Consider the following 24,287-nt stretch of genomic DNA (forward strand, 5'->3'; position numbering starts at 1 on the left):
AGTTTCAGTTTCAGGGTTGATCCAAAGTCGATTTTCCGGGTATCTGATGGAGAACTCCGGTTCTGGATCCTTTGCTGTAGAACAGCTGCTTCTAGATGTTTAGCAGATGAAATGACAACAGTCCAGTGATGGTCACAGGTGGAGAAGGTCCCGTCTCTAGGTGGGGGTCTCAGTGGGTAAGAAGCTAGCAGATCCGGTTTGTTCCTCAGACCCCCCCCCCCCCCTCAGACCCCATCATGTTCTGGCGTCCTTTCTTGTCCTCAGCAGGTTTGCAGAGACATGGTGGAGCGGGTCTCCAGGTGTTTGTTGTCCTGCAGGTGACTGACTTCTTCTTCTATGGTGGCTGCCACTCAACCTTGTGGTGCATTCAGTGACCGAGTTTCTGCTGCTGTTAAAGAACTCAAGTGTAACGAATAAACAGGTGGGGGGTGAAGTACTTGAGGCTCCGCCCCCCTTGGCGTGTTTGTTTCCTTCATGAACTGATCCCAGGTTGACTGACAAAAAAAACTTTATTGACATCAAAGCACAGACGTTAAACAAAAACGTTTCAGCTAGGAGATAAAAAATTGTGACGTTTATGAGAAATGAAACACATTCATCTAAAACTTTGATGATTCTCTAAATAAACGCAGGTCCCTGCCGACGGTCCCGCCTCCACCCTGTACACGCTATACAGTATAGGACACGCCCCCCCCCCCGGAGCGTGAGTGACAGGAAGTTCTCCTCTAGATTATAAATTAATCTGGTTATTTAGTCATTCCAAACATGAAATCTGATTTTTACTGTTCATCTCAGCACCAACAGACCCCCCCCCCCCTCCAGGTACTCCCCCCTCCCGTTTCAGCACACGTTCAGGTGCAGCAGGAAACCGGAGTTTAGGAGGAGTGAGCACTGAAAGCTCCACGCCGACTGCAAACGCACTCAGGGCTGCATTCAGGTGCGTCCTGTATTCACCAGCTGACGGTCATGGGGGGAGGGGGGGGGACTCTCCTGCCTGTCGAGTCCAAGTCGTCCCGATGACACTGTCAGAGGGGATTGTGGGAAATCAGCCATCCAGCTGTGATGATGGTCACTCCCTCCCGGTGTTCTGGCCCCGCCTCCTTACGGTGTTGGTTCAGGCCACTCCCCCCCCCCTGGCTCCTCCTGAAAGAGTGGAGAGTGATGAAAGCTCCAACAGGACAGTGAAGGCAGCACCAGAAACTCACCTGTAAGGTTCACGCCAGGGTGGGGGCTGAGGCTGGGGGCAGGCTCACTCTGAGGCGAAGGGAACCTCCGGGGGGGGCGGTTTGACCGTGACGGGCTGGGACGTGCGGCGGGGGGGCGAGGGCTTGGGCTGGGCCTGCTGCTGCATGGTGTCGTAGTACGTCACGCCCCCGTAGGTCACCTGGGCCTGACCCTGCAATATCCACCACATGGTTCAGAGCCGGCCCCCCCTCAAAAGGCTACTACCATCAGTGGGACTTACCTGGGGGGTGGGGTACATGGTGGGGTAGGGGAAGGTCATTACCCCAGGAGGAGGGTAAAAAGGTGGGGGCAGTAGCTGCTGCGGTTGTCCTGGTGACAGCGACACAGGGGGGGCTCCGTAGAGGGTGGGGTTAGCGATGGGGCCGCCTGATTGATGGGGATGAAGTCCTGCAGGGGGCGGAGCTTCAACATGAAGAAGCATTTAAAATGAATGTCAAACCAAAGAACTCACCAGGATGTGGGAGGTGCATCTCGGGCTGGACCAGCATGCTTTGTGGCGGGATAGGGGCGGGGCCATCACTGTGGGTGTAGATTGGTCCCTGATATGACACTGTGGACGCAGAGAAAGGGGTCAGAAGATGCAGAACCGGGCCAGAACCTAAAGCAGTTCCCCATGGCAGTCCTGCAGTGACCCCTACTGGGGGGTTGAAGGAGGTGCAGCTGTCCCCCATCCCCAAAGAAACGGCTTCAGCTCTTACTGGGCTCGTAGAAGTGTCCCTCCATGACCCCCAGGTGCATGGGCGGGGCTGGCTCTGGCACCGCCCTCTGGCGCTGGGAGGAGTAGCGTTTGGCTCGACCGGCGCCGCCGCCCAGGTCGTCCATGCTGGAGAACTGGGGGGGTGCATTAGGGAGGTGCACGGGGTTTCCTAGGCCTGTGAGCAGAAACATGGGTGAGGAACTACACCTGTGCCCCCCACCCCACAGACAGCTGCCTTCACTTGTCCGGGGGGGGCTCACCTCTGACCTCGGAGCGGACGTACGACGCCGGGTTCTGACTCCAGTTTGGTCCAGACAGACTGAGGCGGGCCACGTCTTGGTCCAGCTCCGAGGTTCCTCCCCCCGTCTGACTTGCCCCCTCCCCTCCTCCTATCCAGCCCTTACCCCCCCCACTGCTGGGGGAGGCGCTCCCACCCGCTGCAGACTCCTCCACGGAGGTCTGTTTGCTGCCGAGGTCGGCGGGCCGGGACCGGGTCCTGCGGGCCAGAGAGTAGGACTTCCTCTCCACCGGCCGCTCGGGGGGAGGGGAGGCGTCGGGGTTGGAGCCACCTGAAGATGCCTGGGGGCCGTGGGGGGGGGCAGAAGGCCTGGTGTCCTGCCGACGGGGGGAGGCGGACCGGAACCTGCTCGTCTGCAGCAGCACTGCAGAACTCGAGTCCTGTGGCGGTTCTGTGGCGCCGTCCGGAGAAACGTCCTCCCCCAACACTGAGGAGCCGGCCTTTCCAGCACCCCGCCCCCCTCTGCTGGCTCCGCCCCTCTCCCCTGCAGGCTCCGGCAGAGTCTTGGTCACCTGCCGCTCCCTGTGAGGAGCGTCTTCGTTCCTGGGCGGAGGGGGGGGGTGAGCTTGACTGTGGTGGGGGGGTCTGTTCCGGGACGGGGGGGCTCTGGAGGTGTGGTTGCGCTGAGCGGCAGAGAGAGGGGGGAAAGCGGAGGGGGGCGGGACAGATGAGGGCGGAGCTCCTCCTGTCCGGTTCTGCCAGGATCGGGCGGGTCGCTCCGCCCCCTCCCTCCAGCGTTTGTCCCTCCCCTGCGACGTGTTCTGCCTGCAGACAAACCCAACAGGTAGATGAAGCACAGGGGGGGCGGAGCCTGAAGAACCAGACACGTGGCGTCAGCCCACCTGGGCTGGCGCTGCCTGTAGGCGGGCCCGGCGCCGTTCCGGATGTCGTAGCCGTAGATGGCGATGAGCTCCTCGCGGCTCTTGGGCGCTTGCTCCTCCTCCCTGAAGCGGTCGTGCTCCCAGCGGCCTTCGTCCTTCCACAGCTTCCTGTTCCGCCCCTTGGGCCTGCGGAGGGAAAAGCAGCTGCAGTCGGTTCTGGGGGGCGGGGAACCGGACCGGGGGCCGTACCTCTCATCCTCCTGGGCGGGTCCTCGGACATCGTGCTCGAAGAACAGCCCCTTTCTGGGGATGTAGGCGGGGTTTTTCCGGTCCTCGTCGTCGTCCAGCTGCTGGCCCGGTTTTCCTGCCGCCTTGGTCTCGGGGTGGTCCGTGGATTCCTACCGGGCCAGGGGAAGAACACAGAACCGTGGGGGTTCTGGCCTGAACTGGACCTTGAGGAACACAGGAACCTCCTCACCTGTCCGTCGCCGCTCTGCCTCTCCCCGGCCAGGTTTCCCTTCTCTTCGGCTTTGCCTTCCTCTTTCTCGTGGTCCCCCTCCCCCTCTACCTCCCCCTCCTGCCCGCCCTCCCCCACCGCAGCAGACGGTTTGGACTCGCCGGCCTCCACAGCCTCTTCCTCGCTGTAACCCTCCGCTTCCTCCTCGGCTCCCTGGAAGACACGTCTGTTCAGAACGCCTGAGACTTCAGGCCGCGGCCGGACGCCGGTTTCCACCGGTCCGTCTGCGGCGCCTCCGGTGCGGGGAGTCCGTCTGCCCCCTCCCCAATGGCTTCAGGAGGAGTGGTTTGTCCTGCCTGTATAGAGCAGGTGGGCCTCGTGCTGGCGCCGGGTCCTACGACCCATGTTTGGGTCATAGATGACGTCCGTGGCAAAAACGGACGCCGCTGTTATCCGCCGTGTTAACAGCGTGCAACAAATGTCGTCGTTTTATTTTGAAATGGACTGCAGACGGACTGCGGAGGGAGCGCAGACGGCCCAGTGGAAATCAGCCTAGAGTGTGGGGGGGTACCTCTGACGGGGAGCCGTTCTCCTCAGGCTCGGCGCTGTCATAGTCTGAGAGCACAGCTGGGGGGGGACAGACAAACATCAGAGGGTGGCGGTGTAACCACGTAAGTGAGGGACGGGCGAGTTACCTTCAGCTTCATCCTCGCTCTCCTGCAAAAAAACAAACAAAGTCCATTGGAAACAATCCTCCTCTTCCTCACTGCAGCAAACAGAGATGAAGGCTTCTCATCAAACCGCTTTGACCGTCTGACAGCAGCACATGGAGCATCAACCAATCAGGACCTTCGCTTTGGCCCGTGATGTGCTGATGATGTAATCAGTGGGCGGAGTCTAGAGAGATCATTTCACTGCCGCTCAGTTTGAATGGGATCCAAAGGAGCTGACCATCTAACATCTGATTGGTCAAATGGATTAAGGTCATCATTTGTTGACCTTTTGGCCGTCTTTTGCGATCTACGTGTTGCACAGCTGGAAATGACGATAAATGTCTGATTTCTGGAGGATCTGCTGTCCTGAACATCAGGATGTCGGTTTCATGGAGACGACATAAAATGTTGACAGGAAGTCGTCAAACGGAGACAGGAGCGCTGGAAGCGCCGCCATAAAGCAGACGGTGAAGCTCGCCGCACCACGGAGATGTCATGAACGCAGACGTGGAGGCGGGATTACTAACGCTGAGCTCTCCAAACATCATCCAGGTCCTTTAACAGTAGCTCCTCCCACTCGCCGCTGGAGCCTCTAGACCAGTGTTTTTCAACCTTTTCTGAGCCACGGCACATTTTAACCTTAAAAAAAATCCCGCGGCCCACCAGCATCCAAAAATTAAAATAAAAAAAAGGAGAATCTCATAGTCTGTATTGATCTACAGCCCCTCCCTCCACAATCTCACATGCATTTTTGAGATAGTTGTTGCAGAAAAAGCTGGAAACTGCAGCTGTTTTTTCTAAAAGATGCAATAAAAGTTAAGTTAGAAGATTTAAAAATAGTTTGTGTGTTCGTTGGTTTCAAGACGTTTAACAACAGATCTCCCTGTGCACCGTCACTCTCACAACCCAATGCATCATGGGAGATGTAGTGCATAAAACGGCCAAAGATCGCTTTTCGGAGCTTCATGGTTTTGTTCACTTGTTCCACGGTCTGATACCGGATTCTGTGGAAAGCTACACCGCTAAAGACGAGCTTTAGCTGGTATTTTTGTTAGAACTGAGTGACTTTATGAGCAGAATTAAGAACACGGAAGTGAAGACTTTAACCACTTCTGATTGGTCAGACTGATGACATGTGATTAAGCCCCCCAAGAATGATTGGTGAAGACAGTTAAAGGGGCGGGACTTTTCCAAAATACAGCCGAAGGTGCAGCTGAATCGCGTCATTCTTATCAAAATGTCTTTAATAAAATAAAATAAACGCAAAAAAAAGTATTTTATGATCTTTCATATTCCTAACTCCTCAGTGTTTTATCAGGATGTTTGGATGAACACAGAGCTGAAATCCTGGAGATGGAAAATGTTTTTAGATCAGTGAATGAGGGCAATTTCCCACGGCACACTGGTTGAAAGACACTGCTCTAGATGAAGACGTTCCAGGACAGGCGTCCGACACGGAGGAGACACGAGAACGGCGTTGTGTGAACGCATCATCGCTCACTCCAGTGCCCACATACAGCCCATCGGGGGAAGGGGGGGGTCTGTCTGTGTTTGGGCGGGAACTGAAACCTCAGGTGCCTTTGGTGCTGGCCAGGTAGCCCCGCCCCCATCTGTGTATGTAAGCCAGCTGCTGAACGGGGGGGGGGGGGGGGGGGGGGGGGGGGGGTCAGAATGTATCACGTGGTCCAGGATGTGGGCCGATATGAAGGCTGGTTCCGATCTGCAGTCCACCCTGCGTCTGATCCATCTCTGGTCACGTGATGCAGCCAGCAGGAGCGCCGTGTGTATGTTTGGAGCAGAGATGCAGGTTCAAATCCCCAACATAGCAGCTTCCTCTGGGCTCAGGTTCGAGTCCGTGTGACTGGACCCAAAGCAGCAGAAACCCGGTTCCGCTTCTTATCTGGTGACTCATAGCGGGACCTGCCCCACGGAACCCAGCAGAACCGGACTAAAGCCGGCCAGGACCCTGGAAGCCCTCTGCCGGGTTCAGTGCAGACCCCCCCCCTCCCTCCCTCCCTCCCTCCCCAGCCCTCTGCGGCGCGCGCGACTCAAATTAACGGACATTCTCAGAGTTTGAGCAGCTTGAAGGGAGTTGTAAACCGGAAGCGGTTGCTCTACGGCGTGAATGACCCCCCACCCCACCGTTTCCCCGCTGCCAGTCCGGTCCGGCCCACCGGGCAGCGGGCCGGGTCACCGCCGCCGGCCGCCTCCCGGAGCCGCCGTTAGCTCCCGGGTTAGCCGGCGCAGCTACTCACACACTCGGACTCCACGTCGCTCTTCTTCGCCTCCTCCCGCCGGGCCTCCACCGGCTCCTCCGGAACCACGTCCCGCCCTCGCGCCTTCGTAGCCGGCGATCCCGACCTGCCACTGTCCGAACCGGACCCGGACCCGGACTCGTCCTCGCTGTCCTGGGACGCGCGCCTCCTCCGTCGCCGCCGGTCCGCCATCTTAGAACTCCGAACAAGCTGGAACCGGAAACCCCAAAGGATTGTGGGAAATAGAGTTTATTTCGGTTACCGCTGCCTGCTGGACGCGATTGTATAAAAACATTCCAAATTTCAGGAACTTCATAAAAGAAAAGAAATAAACATCCTGGTTCACCCAAACTAAACCAGCAGAAATCAGAAATCAGCGTTCGATTCCCACTGAGTGACCACTATCATCCAGGGTGGGTCCCTGAGCCGTCCAGCCACCGCAGAACCGTGTAGCCACAAGGGGGTCTGGGTCCCCCTGAACAGGGCTGTCAGGAACGGTGACGTCTGAGGATAAACAGCCTGATGATGTCATGACCAGCAGACTGATGATGTCATAACCAGCAAATACGTCTCATGTAGATATGTTTCATGTAGATATGTCCAGCGGGCCGGCCCGCTCTTCGTCTCCACTCCCCTCCTCAGACATTCTCCCAGCATCTCCTCCTCCTCCAAGTAGCTGTGAACTCCGAGGGTCCGTGAACGCCTCTCTCCTCAGACCCAGGTGTGTGAAGGGGCGGTTCGGAGTTCTGGACCGTGAAGAACGAATCTGCAGCAGAACCAGACAAGCAGAGCAGAGGAGCTGCTCCCGGTGTGTTTGGGACACGCGGCAGAGATGCGGGAGCCGGTGGCGGGATCGGGACGGGGAGGTGTGACGGACAAGCAGCGGGAACGACCCCCCTCTTTCAAATAAGTATCTCTCTGATTGGTTAAGAGGAAGACAGTGTTGCCAGATTGGGCGGTTTTAGGGTCGGTTCTGCGGTTTCCCTCATGAATACATAATAGCGGACTACGTTAGGCCGTGTGGCTGTTGGACTTCTACGTACTGAAGCTCCGTGAACGGCAGAGACGCTTAATGGACCGGGGGGCTCTGTCATCTAACCTGTTGTTGGGGGGTGCAACGCCCCGCCTCTTAGAAATTGTTCTTTAAAGCTTGATGCCGCGGCCGCGTGTGGGCGGAGCTACAAGCTAAAGTTATTACCTGGTCTGGAGCAGGTTTAGTTGAAGGTTAGTTTGTTTTCAGAGAGGTGAAGCAGCATGGCGTGTCCATTTGAAGATGATTTAGTGGATGAAGAAGCTCAGATAATACTTTTTCAACCATGAGAGGATGATAAGACCACATATGGATGTTGGAAAGATAAACTTTTTACTTTGATCTAACTTCATTATTTGCTTCAGTTAAGATAAATCATTTTTTTAAGTCAGTTTTAAAATAACACGTAGTTTTCAGACAGTTATTTCACTTTCATTCAAATTAATTCAATTAAGTAGGTGTAACTTTGGTGCTGCTGTTAGATCGGCACCACAAGGGATTGTGGGTTACCATTTCCTTTGCCTGTCTGGACGGATTTGGGTTTAAGTGTGGGTTTTTGACCAAATGTGTTTAGTTGTGTAGCTGTTTTACTGTGTTTTGCCGAGTTATTTTGTCCTACTATGCTTACGTCTCTGCACCATGAGTGAGAGGGAGGAAGAGGATGATGAGTTTATAGAGCAGCCCTACGGTTAACTAGAATACTGACAATGTTGGAAAATTCCTAAATGAATGAACGCACTCTGAATGCACTCTTTTGTTCTTTCTATTGTTATTAAAATGAGGATCTGCCGGCTCAAACTTAGACATTTGAGAGTTCAAGAATTATAATTCATTACGATGGAAAAAAAATTACTTGAATTGGAGTAATATGACATTTAGTTAGATAAATATGTAAATTTGAGCTGTAAAAACAACGATTGAGTTTTATAGACGTAAGAAATTAGATTGAATAAATTTAACTCAATTACTTGTTACCAATAGAAGTAATTCATTTACGTTGGCAAAATTGGATAAGTTATATATATATATATATATATATATATATATATGAATATATGCATCACATGAAAATAGAAATAAGATCAGAAACTTGTGCGTTTACTTTGTTCTTTTTCTCCAAGCAGAAACTCTTTCTTTTGCTGATGATGCAGCCGTGTTACTTTTTGATGGACGTATAATCTTCATAGCCGTCATTTAAATCTCAGACTCCGTCTCACTGAAGCGCTCTCTCTTTTTTTCTCCACGCGTTTCCATGGTGACTCTGGAAATCTGTGATCCATTGAGAATGTCTTTATGTACCTGCTGTGCACGTGCATTAACCCAGGGTTACCAAGTGGAGCGTAATTACACTAACTCATATCTGGTCTGTTGGAACCGACATACCCAGAGTAAGCAAGTTCAGGAGGATTTCAGCCAGAGTTCAGGGTTAAAGTCAGGGGAGTTTAAACATGCTTCCTGGAAAAAAAACCTGGATTTGGGGACGCCTGCACTAGACAGTGCTCTGAACCTTTTTTCTTCAATGATTTGTGATCTTCACTGGTGTCCATGGATTACATGAAATCTTTCCACCTTTATCCACCTTTGTCATGGTAGGGAGAACACCTCAATGGAAGGGGGGGGGGGGGTCATCTAAGATAGCACAAGGGTTAAACAGGACTTCAGTTTATTATGTTGGGGAGTTCTACTTTGTAATCATGTTTCCATGTCTGAGTTCATAAAATCCTCCCAGAGAGTCTCTGCTTAAACTCCTGCAGTGAAAGCTGCATCTGAATCTGATGTTTCCATCTGACAGAGTTTGAAAAGATTTAAACAAAAACAAAAAAACACCACAAACAGAAAAATTTGGTTTATTTTCATTTTTCAAAGGAAGACTTTTATTTTGAAATTCAGATCCGTGTTTCCTGTGTTTTCCAGTTCAGTTTTTCTCATTTACAAACAGCCCCCCCCATGACAGGAGAGTCTCAGCTGCGCTCCATGCTGGCCCTGAGTAATCAGATTACTGAAAATCTGTTTCTTGTTTCTGTTCAGTCTGGTTTCAGTCAGAGCAGAAACACCTCAGTGACCCCGCCTCCGCACCTCAGTGACCCCGCCTCCGCACCTCAGTGACCCCGCCTCCGCACCTCAGTGACCCCGCCTCCGCACCTCAGTGACCCCGCCTCCGCACCTCAGTGACCCCGCCTCCGCACCTCAGTGACCCCTGCCTCCAACTAAAGCGGGACAGGAAGTCGTCAAACGGGGTCACGGAGACAGAAGTAGCGCTGAAAGCGCCGCCATGCAGCAGACGGTGAAGCTCGCCGCACCGCCGAGTCTCTGGATGATGTCATGACGTGTCAGACGTGGAGGCGCGATTACCGACACTGAACTCTCTAGATGAAATAATCCTGATCTCCAAACATTGAAAATGTGAAATTATTGCATTGAGAAAGAAGGGGAGGGTTTCTGCATCACAGCAGCGTTAAAAAACACGCATGACGGAGCACAGGAGGTCACGGAAGACGGTTTCTCCAACCTGAAGCTGGAGGCGGCGCCTTCATTCAGACGCCGTCAAGTGGAGTGAAGGGGGCGGGGTTGTTCTCCAACAGTCCCGCCCACAACTCTGAGGTGAATCTTTAATGAACTCCTGCCGCTCTGCAGGAACTACGTCCTAGAAAACCCCACAAAAAGACGACTGCGAAGGTGATCAATCTGATGATGATGATCAGAGCGGGACTTCAGTAATCTGATTACTCCAGGAATCATACTTCATTCTTCATGAAATCAGGTTCTCCTCCCTCAGACTGGAGGAGATGAAGGACTGACCTCCTCTTTCCTCCTTCCAGCTGAAACTCCTCCATGAGGCCACTAGAGGGCAGTGCTGCCCTGTAGGCCTACAGCTGGGGGGGGGGGGGGGGGGCATTGATCAACTTTTTCCACAACAGTCTTCAGACGGAACAGAAACAGAGCACAAAGGAAAACCGAGGCTCCTGCTGACGCTTCAGCACCTCCTGCAGGAGGTGCTGAAGCGTCAGCAAAGCTCCACTCATGCGGGTTATCGAGACAGAAGCTGCAGAATCATCCAGATCTGCTTCCTGGAGGGTTAAAGCGGCTGGACGGAACGTGGAGGGAGCTCCAGCTGGACCCCCTCCCTGCAGGGCTGCTCCTCACTGATCAGCTGGAAGGAGAAGAGGGGGACAGGTCAGAAAACGTCTGATGATGTCATCAGAAACACACAACAGGAGTTCTGCTGCAGGAGCTCCGACAGTCTCCACCTTCTGAGGAGGTCTCCGCCCAAACCCGGGTTCCCGTTTCAGACTGACCTCCATCCAGAAACCGTCTGACTGAGGAACATGCTCCTCCTTTCTCATGAGGAGGTTCCCCGAAGTCTCCAGAAACACATCTGCTCAGACACCTGAGGAGGAGCGTTCTCCTGATGAATCAGAGGGACGTCTGAATCCCACATCCTCCACCAGCAGAGCCGGTTCGAGCCCACTGTGCTCCAAGGAGGACGTCCAACCAAAGCATCCAGGATGTTCGGACGCTCCTGCAGAGGAACGTTTTAGAGGAAGGTCCGCCTCGTGGAAAGGGAGGAAATCTTCTGAAACGTGCTGACGGACAGAACCGCAGGAACCAGAGCAAACGGCTGCAGAGACGAGTGAGGACCACTGATCCACAGCGCTGACTGACCCGACGGTCACCAGGGTGAGGAGCTCTGACGTCCTCCTCACTGGTTCTGGTTCTGTCAGAGCTCCAGCAGACAGTCTGCAGCCGTTAGCGCAGCATGCAGGTTAGCAGAGCAGCTGTAAGCTAGCAGACGTCAGCAGGAGGGCAAAGCAGAAACCAGACGACACGGAGAGGATCCACCAGATCCACCAGAGGATCCACCCGAGTACAAACTGTCCTTGGTGGGTTAAATCTGCTGAACCTGAAACCTGGTTTGTTCTTACAGGTAAGACGTTCACCTGTGAGGTTAGGACCCACCCGAGTCTGTGACTCACCCGGGTCTGACCCGACCGAGTCTGTGACTCACCCGGGTCTGACCCGACCGAGTCAGTGACCCACCCGAGTCTGTGACCCACCCGAGTCTGACCCACCCGAGTCTGACCCACCCGAGTCTGTGACTCACCCGGGTCTGACCCGACCGAGTCAGTGACCCACCCGAGTCTGTGACCCACCCGAGTCTGTGACTCACCCGGGTCTGACCCGACCGAGTCAGTGACCCACCCGAGTCTGTGACCCACCCGAGTCTGTGACTCACCCGGGTCAGTGACCCACCCGAGTCTGACCCACCGAGTCTGTGACTCACCCGGGTCTGACCCGACCGAGTCAGTGACCCACCCGGGTCTGACCCGACCGAGTCAGTGACCCACCCGAGTCTGTGACCCACCCGAGTCTGACCCACCCGAGTCTGTGACTCACCCGAGTCTGTGACTCACCCGGGTCTGAGACTCACCCGGGTCTGACCCGACCGAGTCAGTGACCCACCCGAGTCAGTGACCCACCCGAGTCTGTGACCCACCCGAGTCTGACCCACCCGAGTCTGTGACTCACCCGGGTCTGACCCGACCGAGTCAGTGACCCACCCGAGTCAGTGACCCACCCGAGTCAGTGACCCACCCGAGTCAGTGACCCACCCGAGTCTGTGACCCACCCGAGTCTGACCCACCCGAGTCTGTGACTCACCCGAGTCTGACCCGACCGAGTCAGTGACCCGACCGAGTCAGTGACCCAACCGAGTCTGACCCACCCGAGTCTGTGACCCACCCGAGTCTGTGACCCACCCGAGTCTGTGACCCACCCGAGTCTGAGACTCACCCGGGTCTGAGACTCACCCGGGTCTGACCCGACCGAGTCAGTGACCCGACCGAGTCAGTGACCCAACCGAGTCAGTGACCCACCCGAGTCTGTGACCCACCCGAGTCTGTGACCCACCCGAGTCTGAGACTCACCCGAGTCTGAGAGTCACCTGGGTCTGACCCGACCGAGTCAGCGACCCACCCGAGTCAGTGACCCAACCGAGTCTGACCCAACCGAGTCTGACCCACCCAAGTCTGCGACCCGAGTCTGACCCACCCTAGTCTGCGACCCGAGTCTGACCCACCCGAGTCTGTGACCCACCGAGTCAGACCCACCCGAGTCTGTGACCCACCCGAGTCTGACACACCCGAGTCTGTGACCCACCCGAGTCTGTGACCCACCCGAGTCTGACCCACCCGAGTCTGTGACCCACCCGAGTCTGTGACTCACCCGAGTCTGTGACCCACCCGAGTCTGTGACCCAGCTGAGCGCACTGACTCGGGTGGGCCAGGTGGGTCAGACTAGGGTGGGTTTGGAAAGGTGAACCGAGCGGAGCATCACCTCACTGCGACCTGCTGAGGGCGCAGCGTCGTCACAAACGGGTGAAATCTGAGGTGAACTCGACCCTGGAGAGAAAAGGAGGCGACACAAACACCTGAGGAGTAAAAACATTGAGAACAGGAGGTCTGCAGGAAGTCTGAGTGACGGCCTCAATGCCATCCATGATGACATCATCACCATCATCATGGATGTGGAACCACGGAGCAGTTCACAGAGTTGAACCCCTCCCCCATCCCAAAACTGTCACAGCTGCTGAGGCCTGACAAGGACGTCCAATCAGGAGGGAGGAGGAGAAACGCCTGCTCTGCAGATTCCACAACCTCCAATGTTAAAAGGAGTCCGAAAATACAGAGTAATCAGATTACTGATTTTTAGAGGAAACTAATCAGATTACTGATTATGAAGAACAATCAGATTAAAGCGAATCGATCTAATAAGGTTACAGTCAGAAATGTAACACGATTACAGGGATTTAGAGATAAGTACTCAGATTACAGATGATCTAAGGTAAATAGTCAGATTAGCACAAATCAGAGGGATGTAATCAGATTACAGAGAATGGGAGGAAAATAATGAGATTATAGAGAAGATGGAGCGTGCGCAGCCTGCAACCTGCAGCGGTGCATGCTGGGATATCATCACCACGAAGTAAGGGGGGGCCCACCTCTGCTCCGCCTCCTCCTTGGTCATCAGCGTCCCGAAGCTGCTGCTCCCTGAGGAGAAGCCGGCAGCTGCAGCCACATCTGGAACAGCAGAGACCCGGTTCAGACGCAGAAACGGATCAAACGGACAAGAGAACCATGAGGAGAACACGACTGGAGAAAAGCCGCCTCCAGTTCAGACCTTCGCTGGTGAAGCGGAGAACGTTTGTGGCTCTTGGATAAAACAGAGTGATCCACTAAGAACCTTTATGGATCCACTAAGAACCTTTATGGATCCACTAAGAACCTTTATGAATCCACAAAGAACCTTAATGGATCCACGAAGAACCTTAATGGATCCAAGAAGAACCTTTATGGATCCACTAAGAACCTTTATGAATCCACTAAGAACCTTAATGGATCCACGAAGAACCTTAATGGATCCACGAAGAACCTTAATGGATCCAAGAAGAACCTTAATGGATCCACGAAGAACCTTTATGGATCCAAGAAGAACCTTTATGGATCCAAGAAGAACCTTTATGGATCCACGAAGAACCTTTATGGATCCACGAAGAACCGTAATGGATCCCTGAAGAACCTTTATGGATCAATGAAGAACCTTTATGGATCCATAAAGGTTCTTTTAATTTAAAGTTCGTAGCACAACTTTATATTTGACTTTGTTCCTTAAACAATATGCGTCCGGCTCGTCTGACCGGGTTCTGGGGAGCACCAGTTCTTCAGTGGACCTGAGGCACTACACCCTGATGCAGGTCTATACCCTGATCCAGGTCTACACCCTGATGCAGGTCCACACTCTGACCCAAAGTCTCCCAGAACAAATAGCAGCCTTACCGTTCAGGGCCATCTCGGGGTCTTGTTGCGGTTCCTTGGACCCTCCGTCTCCAGGCTCAGTGAATTCCAGAACCAGATCTAGAGCAGACTGTTCTGGTGTCTTGATGCTTTCAGGTGATTGTTGGAGTTCATCGATAACCCCATCAGACTGGGTCACAGGTTCAGGCCCAGAGTCTGGTTTCACAACAGAATCCGGTTCAGTCAGAGTCTTCGGTCCAAGTTCAGGAGATGCGTCTGATACAGAAATGGATTTAGCCTCTAAAAGAGGTTTTGGTTCAGCAGATGTCTCGGGTTCAGACTTTGGATCATTGACACCTTCTGAGGGTATTTCTAGAACCACAGCTGGTACATTTAGTGGTTCTGGAGCTGGTTCCGGGACAGGCTCTAGAGCTCCTAGAGTTTCAGAAACTAGCTTAGGTATTGCTTCATTTTCAGTAGCAAACTCTTGAGCTGCTACAAGAAATGGAACAGCCTCTGGTTCTGGTACTTTAACTTGTTCTGGAGCTGGTTCTAGTACTTTGACTGGTTCTGGAGCTGGTTCTGCTTTTTTAACTGGTTCTGGAGCTAGTTCTAGTACTTTAACTTGTTCTGGAGCTAGTTCTAGTACTTTGACTGGTTCTGGAGCTGGTTCCGGTACTTTGATTGGTTTTGGAGCTGGTTCCGGTACTTTGACTGGTTCTGGAGCTGGTTCCGGTACTTTTATTGGTTTTGGAGCTGGTTCCGGTTCTTTGACTGGTTCTGGAGCTGGTTCCGGTACTTTGACTGGTTCTGGAGCTGGTTCTGCTACTTTAACTGGTTCTGGAGCTGGTTCCGGTACTTTGATTGGTTTTGGAGCTGGTACCGGTACTTTGACTGGTTCTGGAGCTGGTTCCAGTACTTTGACTGGTTCTGGAGCTGGTTCCGGTACTTTAATTGGTTTTGGAGCTGGTTCCGGTACTTTGACTGGTTCTGGAGCTTGTTCCGGTACTTTGACTGGTTCTGGAGCTGGTTCTGCTACTTCAACTGGTTCTGGAGCTGGTTCCGGTACTTTGACTGGTTCTGGACCCGGTTCCGGTACTTTGACTGGTTCTGGAGCTGGTTCCGGTACTTTGATTGGTTCTGGATCAGCCTGGAAAGACAGAGTTCATAGATCATCATCTAAAGCTGCGGTTTTTTCCTCTTGTTCACACAAACGAAGCCCAGTCTAGAAGAAGCAGCTCTACGTTGAAAGCCTCTGGAACACGTGTTGACCTGTTAGCGCTCACATGCTAATGAGGGCTAACAATCAAAACAACCAAACGACCCCAGAGACCCATTTGTTGTTCCCCAGAGCGTCCCACAGGTGAAGGTGAGGTGGGCCCAGCACAGAGCTGAGGGGAACACCAGGAGGAACACACGCAGACTGACTGTTCTCAGGTTTCTGTGGAGGAACCGTCATGACCGGAATGCTGTCACCTCCTCATGGTGCAGAACAGAAAACGAAGAACCCAACAGGAGAACGTTGGAGAACAGAATTGAAGTTTTCCTGATGTTCAGTGACTCCAGAGATTCCTGCTGTGACCTGCAGCCGCCGTCAAGGTTCTGAAGACCAGAACCACAGAACCCTTCAGGGGTTTAGATCCGTCTGATGATCTGGATGTTCTGATCCGTCTGAAAAAGTAACTGGAGCTCTGACTAATGGAAAGTTCCATTTTTTGGAGGTTGTCATGGTAACGCTAACTAATGACCAAAACCAGACGACCCGTCTGACAGCCTCTGTGACGAGGATGAGGATGAGGATGAAGAGCTCAGCCAAAGGTTCCAGTCCCTTTGGCTGCTTGAACATCTGAAGCCGATAAATACCAGAACCATCAGGAACCCGGAAGTGAAAGCAACAGCTGACCGCGCCTATCCTGTTACCACGGTAACCTGACTACAAAGCAGACGTTTACGGTGAGAGACAGAGGCCAAAAGAAAATGCAAACTATTTACTGTCAAACGGTTATGATGTGGTTGCCATGGTAACAACATGGGTAAAAGTTCAGAGCAGCAACCTGTCTGTCTGCGGAGGAGAACCGCTGGATCTGTAATGTTTACTGATCAAGAACTCAGAGCTCCTGCAAACACCCCCCTTGTCCCTCCCGAACAACAGGCCTCTGTGAGAGCGGCACAGAAGGCCTTTATGAGCAAACTGTAACACCAAGAGACAGCGGGGGGTGTAGTTCCCACAGCAGCCACTAGGGGCGCAGTCTTTGTACAGGTTCCAACGCTGAACACAACTTTAGAACACGCTGACATGATAATATTTATGTATTTGTGAGAAAAATGAACATTCTTGACTGATTATTTAGAGGCTGCTGTTTAGCTTCACGGTGATGATATATAAATGAAAGGAATCCTTCATAAATAATAATAAACGTGACATGAAACTATTCCAGTAAACTCCTGAAATGTTTTTGTCGTTCTGGATTTGATGAAGAATCTGTTTTTAAATTTCCGTTGAAACGAGAACGGAGCAGAAACGACGGCTGGAAACAGACCAGAGCTTCTGGTTCTTATCAGACACAGCAGACGTACAGACCTGGGGGGCCAAGGGGACGGCGCCAGCTGAGGATCATGGGTATTGTAGTAAAGAAGCTCTATAACACAACTACGACTATTCTGATGCCTCAGACAGCCAGAAGCTCCGCCTCCAGATGACGGTGAGGCGGTGAAACCCTGAACCTGTTCTCCTGCAGGAGAACCCGCTGCGCTCAGACCTGTGTCGTTCCATGGCTGTGCAGTAACCCTGGGGGGGGGCTTTTGTCTGTCCAAACGCAGACGAGGCCGTCAGCGAAGTTTCTGCCGCGCAGCAAGTTAGAACCTTAAATATAGGTTTGACACCAAATGCCAACGAGGGGCGGGGGGCACATTCTTCACAGGCCTTAGAGCGGGAAAAGGTCAGAAAGATGCTCAGCTCGCTAACAGTACCAGAGCTGACCAGCAGGGGCAGCATGGGGGCAGAATGTTCTCAAGTTTGATCCAAACGTCCTTTTTAACCATGAAGGGAGAACAGATGAGCAGAGAACAAACCTGGAGGTCTTCAGGGTGCACATATGTGTGCTGGGGGGGGGTCATCTGACCGGTTTTCAGGTTTTTTCAGCCAGACTTTTTCAAATGTTCTGGACTCAAGAACAACCCAACCAATCCGTCAGACTGATCTCTGTCACTCAGCTGATCCGTGAGGTTCTGAAGGTTCCTCCATATCTGGGAGTTGAAACCATTTGTCTGAAGACTGTCGGACTCTGATACCGGATCTGTCCACAGAAATAGAAGTTCTGCTGGTTTCACAACAATAAATCACCAACTGGAATAGTTCAAAGTTCTGAAACAGAAATCTGGAACTTTGGAAAGAAAATTGTTTAATTCTGGAACGGAACCGACTTTATTTCACAAAAACAAGAATAACTGTTGATAATTCACTTTGATGTGAACTTTGATGACTTTCTTTCTGCACCTTTGGGATCAAATAAGTTCTGCATGAGCATTTAAACAGTAAACTCCGATGCTTCATCTGTACCTGGAGGTCGGGATGGTCCCGGGCGGCTGGTTCGGTCCGGACCGCTTCTCCCAGCGCTCTGGACGGAGGAACGGCGTCTCTGGGGCCGACTTTGGGCCTCCTGTCCCCGGCAGAGGAGTCGCCGCTCCTCCGGAGCAGAGAAGAAGCCACATATATGGCGACAACGGTGAAGAGGAAGGCGGGAAGGAGCACGACCGGGTCCAGATCCATGACGGGGCCCAGGTTCGATCCGGCAGCGCGCGAGAGGCTCAGCAGACAGAGTGTGCTGATGGCGCGCGAGCGCACTGAGTCCAGGAGCGCTGAAGCTGGTCTATGGCAAGCCAAAGGGCTCAAAATGTGTTCCCATAGACTGAGGCCGTGTCCCAGCTCCCCTTCTCCTCCCCAACCCCCCAAAGACTGCAGGCCCACAGGCCTTCAGGCTGAAGGCCCGTACACACCGGGACCAATATTCGCCAGCCGTTATTCAACACGTTTTTTGTGTTCACACCCAGGCGATTTTCGCTGACGGTGAGCCGAGTGAACATGCAATTTCATTCCCTGACATTAGATGGCGCTTAATGTAAACAGAAATACTCCTGTACACAAGGTGGTGCTGCGCAACTTTACGCTTCTTAAAGTCGCTTTTCACTCAGAAGAAGAGAGCAAGTATTTACGCGCTTGTCAGAATCAAACAAAGAAAACATGAATATTTAAAGCACCAGTAGCTCCACTTCCAGCGATGAAGAAATTATAGTTCTGTTGATGATGAAAGACGCCGATTTTGGGTACATCCCATAGTTACGAGAAGAGAAGAACATGGGGAGTTTTATCGACTGGTACAAGAGCTGAAAATGTATCATGAGCGTTTTCGGGGATATTTTAGAATGTCCGTCATTATTTCTTCGCGGCAGTGTAGACGCTACTTGGCGTCTATCTTCTTCGCTGGTATGTGTGCTCAGCAAGGCAGTTTTGTGTTTGAGCGCCCCCAAGTTGTGTTTTACTGTAACTTCAGAAGCTCCAGACACGTGTGCAAAAGCGCCGTTCTCATTGGTCGTGTAGTTTTTGACGCGAGGCGTCAAACCAAAAAAACGAACCCGAGGCGTTTTTTAAAAAGTGACGCTTTGACGCGTGGCGTTTTTTGCGTCGGTGTGCACACTCACATTGGTGCCCTTTGTTTAGTCACAAGGCGTTAAACGTTGGTGAATATCGCGGGCGAAATTCGTCCCGGGGTGTACGGGAATTCCTGCCCTAACTACAGAGCGGGAAAATCTGGATCTGAACGCCATCGTCACTGCGTTTTCTCTCCTGACAGAAAAACAGACAGTTTTGGACGTTGTGGCGTCCAAACGGCATTTCTTTAGTTCTATGATCAACATTTTCAGCGCATTTCCTGATGGAAACAACCACTGCTGCCTAAAACGTTGTGCTGTCGGGGTCTTCTGCTGTCTTCGGCTTGCCATACCCCCCCAACACTTTCTGGGAGAAAATGCTTTACTGATGCGCTGCCGCTTGATCCTGAGTCTGCAGACGTCACTTCTCTAGCAGTTTTCTCATTGGTCATTTTCCAAATCAAACCCATGACGTCATATACTTTGGCATCTGTCCTCTGCAGAGCTGTCCGCGGGACCGATGACCACTGCGCCTGCGCGGAACTTCTGCTGCTTCAAAATAAGAGCTCAACCCGCGGGTCAGGCGCTCCCAGAACAGACGCTATGCCTGCTGGGTTCAGCTTGATCTGGAGCTGGTTACCTGGATCAGGTGTTTCACTAAGAAGCTACAATGGCAGGTCAGTTGGAGAACACGTGGGCCCCTGACCACGGAAGAAGGCGTACGCCACTCTCTACGCAATAGTTGAGATTTATAAAAAGCAAACTTGAGGGGAAAATGTGCGGTCCTTCAAGCTCTGACCCAGGTGTACGCACAAAAACGGGTGAAATGAGAAACGGCGACGCCGTCGGCAGATGGAAGAAACACGTGAAAGTGAAAATGACAATACTGCCTCTCAGAAATAACATGAAGACTTCACAAAGCAAGTCTGACAATTAACAGCTACACCAACACCCGTTTGATCCATCAGCAGTGAAACAAATAAAAAAAAATCAAACAAAAATTACAATAGAAATTCAAATGAACACTTATTTGGAAAAAGAAAAGTGAAATATGTTCTGCAATATTGGCATGTTGTGCAATTCATCCTCATAAATAATATAGTTAACAGAACGAAATAATGTATAAAACTGATATTCTCGTCAGTGTGTCCGTCTGGAGGAGCAGATAGAGGTGCAATTAGACAGACAGACGTATTAATTGTCCACTGGGGAAAGTTGTTTTCATAGTTTTATATTTCTTCATAAGCTACAGAATTATGGTATTCATGCATATGCCTTTAGTTTGTTTTATTTTTGATAAAACAATGTATGGTGTATGTCTCAACCATTCAGAAAGCAACAAGAAATTACATTTGCGCTGATCAATTTCCCATTTCCACGTGGATTATTACCGACATCTGTCGGGTCAACAGAGACCCCCCCCTTCAGAAATGAGTCCAGACCCGGTTCTGAGTCAGAAATGTTTTATTGAGAAACAGTAAAACGGATCAGTCTGTGAGTCGACCCCCCCCCACAGAGGCACTTTGACATTTACAGAGCTCCCGTTTCCACGGAAACCAAGAAACTAAGGAGACCCCGCCCATCCAGCAGAGTCCAGAAGGTCCATTGGTCTGGTCTTCTGTCTGCGGTTCTAGCCCCGCCCCTCAGAAGAAGGTCACAGACCACAGCGTCAGGAGGTTTTTGCTTCAGGGGCCCGTCACCCCCCCATGTGGGCTTGTTCTGACCCGGTCCGGTCCTCAGACTTCCTGCAGGGTGGGTGGGGGTTAAGGCAGAGTGGGTGGAGCAGATTGAACCGAGAACTTTGCTGGTTCCTTCAAACCGGACTTTAGTGGCCCCGTCTCACAGCCAGAACCTGAGAGGAGCTCAAGCAGAGCACAGACGTCCCTGCTGAACCTGAACGCACCGCGCCTTTACATCAGGCTGGAGAACCCCCCCCCCCATAGAACCAGAGTCTGTACAGAACGGACACGTAGAAAAGCACAGTGGTGGTCTCTTTCAGCCCCCCCTTTCAACCCCGCCCATCTTATCTCTGCAGACAGCAGACCCCTCCCCTCGGGGGGGCAGCAGGCTGGTGGGGGCTGCGGGTCACCGGGACGAGCTCCTCTCCTTGCTGACGCAGTCGTCCTGGGTGGTGGAGTCGCCGTTCGCCGCCGAGCCGCAGACACGCCTCTTCTTCCTGCGGTGGGACATGGTGTCGCCCTCTGAGCCCGACCCCCCCTGCAGGGACAAAGAGCAGCAGCTGATTGGCTGAAGAGTCCGACGGGTCAGGAGGAGCCCGCACAAACCCGGTCAGTACCTCCGAGTCGGACGAGCTGGAGGAGGAGGAGGACGAGGAGTCGCTGGAGCTGTCCGAGGCGATGCCCGTGGACTCCTGCAGGTCCACTTTGTCCGCCAGCGCCGCCAGATCGGGCCGCTCCTGCTTCAGCACGCTGAAAGGACAGAGGCGGGGGTCAGCGGACCCCAGAAGCTCACAGCTCTGCAGAACCAGAAGCCACTCACCGGTACCACTTCCTGGACAACTTGGGTCGTCCTCGGACCGTTTTGTGCCACACGATGGGGAAGTTGGTGGTACTGGCAAAGTTCTGGGTCACGGCGATCGTGGTGTCCAAGTTGAGGACGACGTGCCACCACCCACCTGAAGACAGGACATTCCATGAGGACCGCCAGGGTTTGACCCGTTTCAGGAGTCCAGCTCAACAGAATCTTTAACGGCAGAGATCCAGACCGGACCTCAGACCTGCAGTTCAACGGTTCTGATGATTCTGGAGGTCTCTGACCCACAACAGAACGAAAGCAGCAACGGTCCAAATGAGCTGATGGAACAATTGAAATCAGGGAATTCATCTGCTGCTGTTTTCTAAAGCAGAACCCGCCGGATCCTCAGAGCGCCAGAGAACCCGCCGGATCCTAAGAGCGCCAGAGAACCCGCCGGATCCTCAGAGCGCCAGAGAACCCGCCGGATCCTCAGAGCGCCAGAGAACCCGCCGGATCCTCAGAGCGCCAGAGAACCCGCCGGATCCTAAGAGCGCCAGAGAACCCGCCGGATCCTCAGAGCGCCAGAGAACCCGCCGGATCCTAAGAGCGCCAGAGAACCCGCCGGATCCTCAGAGCGCAGGAGAACCCGCCGGATCCTCAGAGCGCCGGAGAACCCGCCGGATCCTCAGAGCGCCGGAGAACCCTCCGGATCCTCAGAGCGCCGGAGAACCCGCCGGATCCTCAGAGCGCCGGAGAACCCGCCGGATCCTCAGAGCGCCGGAGAACCCTCCGGATCCTCAGAGCGCCGGAGAACCCGCCGGATCCTCAGAGCGCCAGAGAACCCGCCGGACCTCCAGAGCCCTGAGGATCATACAGCAAAGTTGAACACGGATCTGGTTTGGTCAGACCAGCCGTAGCCTCTAGAAACAGTGAGGGGGGGGGGGGTTCGATGGTCACAGAGTTCCAGGTACAGACAGATCCCCGGGTCCTTACTGACCCGGCACAAAGACGGTCTCCCCGGGTCTCTGCAGGATCTCCAGCGGTCTGAACTCCTGGGGCCAGGTGGGCTGCTGGGAGCGGGGGTAGACCACGCTGAACCATGTGATGGCCTCGTCCTGCTGGTTCCCGCCTTCTTCCCGGGTCACCTTGATGAGCTCGCGCGGCGTGTTGGTGGGGAACAGGCACCACCTCTTGTGGCCCTGAACCAGAGCGTTCCAGGCGCTGGTGCCCAACGGGTCGATGTGGATCCCCGTTCCGGAGCGGGCCGGGCCCATCACAAACCACCTGCGAGGAGGAGCGGACGGCGTGAGGCGGTGCCGACAAAGACCCAGGTAAATCCTGCTCCGAAGAACCCCCACCTGTACGGCGGCCTGCGCTTCTCCCCCGCGAACTGGAACAGGTCGTCCCGGAAGAATACCGGCACCTCGTAGTCCTCCAGCAGCTTCTGGCGCTTGGCGTGCTCACCGTAGCTGCTGTCGAAGATGTAGAGCGGGCTGTCGTCTTTGGTGGACTCCAGGTACTCCATGTAGTACTTCATCTTCATCTTCACAGAGTAGCCGTCGTTGTCCTCCCCACACTTGAACTTCTGGTTCCGGTATTTGCGCTTCAGGCGCTCCAGGGTCCATTTCTCGCGGGCGGCCCAGCTGTCCTGGCAGTGGAGCAGAACGACGGGCTTGTAGGGCCGCTCGAAGCGCTCGATGAACTCTACAGCAGAGAGGTGGCGGGTGTCGACCCGCTCCACGTTGTCCTGTAAGGACACCAGGGAAGCAGCTGTGAGCCCCCGCCATGGCTTCAGACCCTCCCCACTGTGTTCTGATGAGAACATTCATGGTTTGAAAAGAAAAAAATTTAAATACACTTTATTATTGAAAATTGCTCAAATGCAAAGCATTGTGGTCTATATCTGTCCATCTAGTGATCATCGTTGCACACTGGCAGAGACTTCTGGGAGATTTCTAGGGGACTGGATTTTGGTGCACTAAAAACGGTAAACACTTTCAGTGCACTGCTTTAGTGAGCAGTGAAGGAAATCAGACTAACCGAAATCTGTCAATCAAACGTTTTGATTTGGAGGTGGGGCCCAGCAGGACACGCCTACTTTTACTGAGGCCCGTTTATGACTTGTATAACTTCAACTACAGAGAAAAAAGAGGAATCAGATCCAGAACGGTTCTTCTGAACAATAGAATGACTGAGGAACAGCTGTTGTTCTCTATAGAAGTCTTTAGGCTTTGGCTTCTTGGAGCCACTTCCTGTTTGGAACCCCAGAGGGGCGGGGCCACTCAGTCCAGGCCTTCACGCGCGTTCATTTGCAATCAGATTTTGAAGATTCTGATGCGTTTCTGTCTAAAACGGAACTTCTTTCTACACTTTGGATCCAGACTTCGCGGCTGCGCCCTAGAAGCTGCTTTAATGCAGAGCCGCGGCTCCTCGCGGGACCCGGAAGTGACGTCCCGCCCGCTTCTACATTGTCTACGTGACGAGCGGCACACTCGCCGCCTAGCTGCTGTTAGCCTAGCTTCCCTCCGGCGGCGCTACCTTGACGGTTCGGTGCGACAGGTCGAAGCTCTCGTGGTAACCGTGCTTGATCCAGTCTAACGAGTCCTTCAGCTCAGGCCTCGCGCTCCGTTTCGCCTCTTTGATTCTCTTCTTGCTCTTGTGGTTCATTTCTCCTCCGGGTGCTGCGGCCAGCTTTCCCGCCGCCTACATCCGGAGCTCGCGCGGGAGCTCTGAACAGATCCTTGCGTGAGGGAGGATCTGCCCGGGATTAGCACTTCGGCCTGGTGCAGAGTTTCACCGCATGCCGGTCTCACAACTTTGCGGGTTAGCCGCGGCAGCAGCAGCTAGCTGACGCCGGC

The 24,287-nt window shown here is 53.3% G+C and overlaps 3 protein-coding genes across 9 annotated transcripts; all 3 read right to left on the minus strand.

Moving 5' to 3' along the window:
* Positions 1–490: 490 nt before the first annotated feature.
* casc3 (cancer susceptibility 3) lies at positions 491–7,317 on the minus strand. Of its 2 annotated transcripts, none has more exons than XM_023957200.1 (12): positions 6,487–7,317; positions 4,214–4,235; positions 4,090–4,145; positions 3,540–3,731; positions 3,311–3,459; positions 3,083–3,247; positions 2,203–3,005; positions 1,944–2,117; positions 1,697–1,795; positions 1,466–1,647; positions 1,206–1,396; positions 491–1,143 (listed from the first exon to the last, which is right to left on the minus strand). In XM_023957200.1, exons 1-11 carry the CDS (start codon positions 6,676–6,678, stop codon positions 1,250–1,252), a joined length of 2,181 nt encoding a protein of 726 aa, XP_023812968.1. In that variant the 5' UTR covers positions 6,679–7,317; the 3' UTR covers positions 491–1,143; positions 1,206–1,249. The 2 variants fall into 2 exon arrangements, with proteins under 2 accessions (XP_023812968.1, XP_023812969.1); XM_023957201.1 differs by having other exon boundaries at positions 1,466–1,632; positions 6,487–7,314.
* A 2,030-nt stretch (positions 7,318–9,347) lies between these two features.
* Positions 9,348–18,265, minus strand: LOC105357784 (vegetative cell wall protein gp1). Of its 6 annotated transcripts, none has more exons than XM_023957210.1 (7): positions 17,867–18,265; positions 14,350–15,457; positions 13,515–13,593; positions 12,851–12,944; positions 10,521–10,667; positions 9,703–10,485; positions 9,348–9,592 (listed from the first exon to the last, which is right to left on the minus strand). In XM_023957210.1, exons 1-5 carry the CDS (start codon positions 18,074–18,076, stop codon positions 10,593–10,595), a joined length of 1,566 nt encoding a protein of 521 aa, XP_023812978.1. In that variant the 5' UTR covers positions 18,077–18,265; the 3' UTR covers positions 9,348–9,592; positions 9,703–10,485; positions 10,521–10,592. The 6 variants fall into 6 exon arrangements, with proteins under 6 accessions (XP_023812978.1, XP_023812976.1, XP_023812977.1 ...); XM_023957208.1 differs by having other exon boundaries at positions 9,348–9,636; XM_023957209.1 differs by having other exon boundaries at positions 9,348–9,658.
* A 2,135-nt stretch (positions 18,266–20,400) lies between these two features.
* On the minus strand, positions 20,401–24,281 carry jmjd6 (arginine demethylase and lysine hydroxylase). Its single transcript, XM_004084779.3, has 6 exons — positions 23,968–24,281; positions 22,788–23,176; positions 22,427–22,713; positions 21,454–21,589; positions 21,251–21,383; positions 20,401–21,171 (listed from the first exon to the last, which is right to left on the minus strand). The coding sequence occupies exons 1-6, from the start codon at positions 24,094–24,096 to the stop codon at positions 21,040–21,042; spliced, it is 1,206 nt and encodes a 401-aa protein (XP_004084827.1). The 5' UTR covers positions 24,097–24,281; the 3' UTR covers positions 20,401–21,039.
* Positions 24,282–24,287: the final 6 nt, after the last annotated feature.

The sequence above is a fragment of the Oryzias latipes genome, chromosome 8, assembly GCF_002234675.1.
Source record: "Oryzias latipes chromosome 8, ASM223467v1".
In the NCBI taxonomy this organism is placed as follows: domain Eukaryota; kingdom Metazoa; phylum Chordata; class Actinopteri; order Beloniformes; family Adrianichthyidae; genus Oryzias; species Oryzias latipes.

Excerpts from the sequence above, each read along its gene's own strand:
- casc3 (XM_023957200.1), bottom strand. The coding sequence starts at position 6,678 with ATGGCGGACCGGCGGCGACGGAGGAGGCGCGCGTCCCAGGACAGCGAG. Across the intron at positions 4,236-6,486 it reads GCGACGTGGAGTCCGAGTGT|GAGAGCGAGGATGAAGCTGA; the intron begins GTGAGTAGCTGC and ends GTTTTTTTGCAG. Across the intron at positions 3,248-3,310 it reads CCCGCCCAGGAGGATGAGAG|GCCCAAGGGGCGGAACAGGA; the intron begins GTACGGCCCCCG and ends TTCCCTCCGCAG.
- LOC105357784 (XM_023957210.1), bottom strand. The coding sequence starts at position 18,076 with ATGGATCTGGACCCGGTCGTGCTCCTTCCCGCCTTCCTCTTCACCGTT. Across the intron at positions 13,594-14,349 it reads CCCCGAGATGGCCCTGAACG|ATGTGGCTGCAGCTGCCGGC; the intron begins GTAAGGCTGCTA and ends CTGCTGTTCCAG. Across the intron at positions 10,668-12,850 it reads CCTCAGCAGGTCGCAGTGAG|CTGATCAGTGAGGAGCAGCC; the intron begins GTGATGCTCCGC and ends TTCTCCTTCCAG.
- jmjd6 (XM_004084779.3), bottom strand. The coding sequence starts at position 24,096 with ATGAACCACAAGAGCAAGAAGAGAATCAAAGAGGCGAAACGGAGCGCG. Across the intron at positions 21,384-21,453 it reads TTGTCCAGGAAGTGGTACCG|CGTGCTGAAGCAGGAGCGGC; the intron begins GTGAGTGGCTTC and ends CTGTCCTTTCAG. Across the intron at positions 21,172-21,250 it reads CCAGCTCGTCCGACTCGGAG|GGGGGGTCGGGCTCAGAGGG; the intron begins GTACTGACCGGG and ends TTGTCCCTGCAG.